General features: G+C 38.8%; 1 protein-coding gene across 1 annotated transcript; it reads right to left on the bottom strand.

Annotated features, from left to right (window-relative positions):
- Positions 1-109: 109 nt before the first annotated feature.
- LOC117106547 (sushi, von Willebrand factor type A, EGF and pentraxin domain-containing protein 1-like) lies at positions 110-910 on the bottom strand (the record flags this gene model as incomplete). Its single annotated transcript, XM_033247927.1, has 3 exons — positions 110-304; positions 410-595; positions 725-910. Coding segments are annotated over 3 exons (567 nt in total), but the record flags the coding sequence as incomplete, so codon positions are not given.
- Between the last annotated feature and the right edge of the window lie 251 nt (positions 911-1,161).

Here is a 1,161-nt window from a genome sequence, read left to right as displayed (position 1 = left end):
ATATCTCGTATATATATCGTCGATTGACTTACGTATATCAAATCAATTATGAATAAGTTGATTTTCCAAAAAAAATTATGGATATAATTATTTTGCCAACAAAACTTACATTCACATCTAGGTACGTCTCCATCCCACTTCCCAGATGTCCCTTTAGATGGCTTGCAAACTTGCCAGCTCCCTCTAATTTTGTAGCCATCATCACACCCGTAGTACAATGGATCATTAGCTAAATACGTGCCGTTTCTTGCATCGATGACAAATCCATTCTCTATATCTACCTCTGGTAGCTGGCAACCTGATTCTAGTTCGTTAAAAGAGAGAGAAAAACATCCACCTCTTAGCCAATAGCTGATAATAAAAATAAGTTGAAATCACTAGTCATAAATTCCTTTTGTATTGTACTTACTTACACATTCCGGAACATCATCGGTCCAAGTACCATCTTGTTGGCATTCGATCAATCGTTGAGAAAATTTTGGCAAGTAATAACCACGGCGGCACGTAAATGTAACTTGTTTGCCTACGACCATTTCCCCGGGTTCTATCTGTACGAAGCCATTCAAGAGTGTTGTGGGGATGGTAGGGCATCTAACTGAAATTTCGACAGAGAAAACAACATGAGTGTTTTAACCGGCAAGGAAATACTGAAACTGTAAGACGGTCATTTTACGAGAGAACTCTATTATTTACTGTATTTAGTGCTGCAACGTGTTTTTCATACCTCCAATTTCGCATGTAGGAAACTCGGTTGCCCAATTTTTTGTTGATTTAAGGCACTTAATTTGTTTTTGTCCATTCAAATCGAAGCCGGGATCACAGGTGAATTTGACAAAACCGCCAATTTTATTCTCTCTTTTGGTAGTAAAATAGAAGTTGCCATTTTCGGGTTTCTCTGGCATCGAACATCCTAAGAAAAAGGGGGGGATGAAATTAAACTTCAATGATAACAATATAATTAATGTTCATTACATTAATAATTTATTAACATCTTCATGACATTAATTAAAATGAGCAGTAGGCCTAGCTCATTCGGCTAGGCCGGTGGTAGCCACTGTGTGCGCGCTGAGACGTGGAGATCTATAAGTGTCCCCGGTTCATTTCCTATCGCAGCTCTCCTTGTTTCAGTTGTGGAGGGCTGAAAGACAGGTTACGATGAGG

This window comes from Anneissia japonica, unplaced genomic scaffold (assembly GCF_011630105.1).
Source record: "Anneissia japonica isolate Jap-2015-1 unplaced genomic scaffold, ASM1163010v1 scaffold195598_len1466_cov192, whole genome shotgun sequence".
NCBI classification, from domain to species: domain Eukaryota; kingdom Metazoa; phylum Echinodermata; class Crinoidea; order Comatulida; family Comatulidae; genus Anneissia; species Anneissia japonica.
Note: the sequence above shows the minus strand (reverse complement) of the source record. Positions and strands in the feature narration are given on the sequence as shown.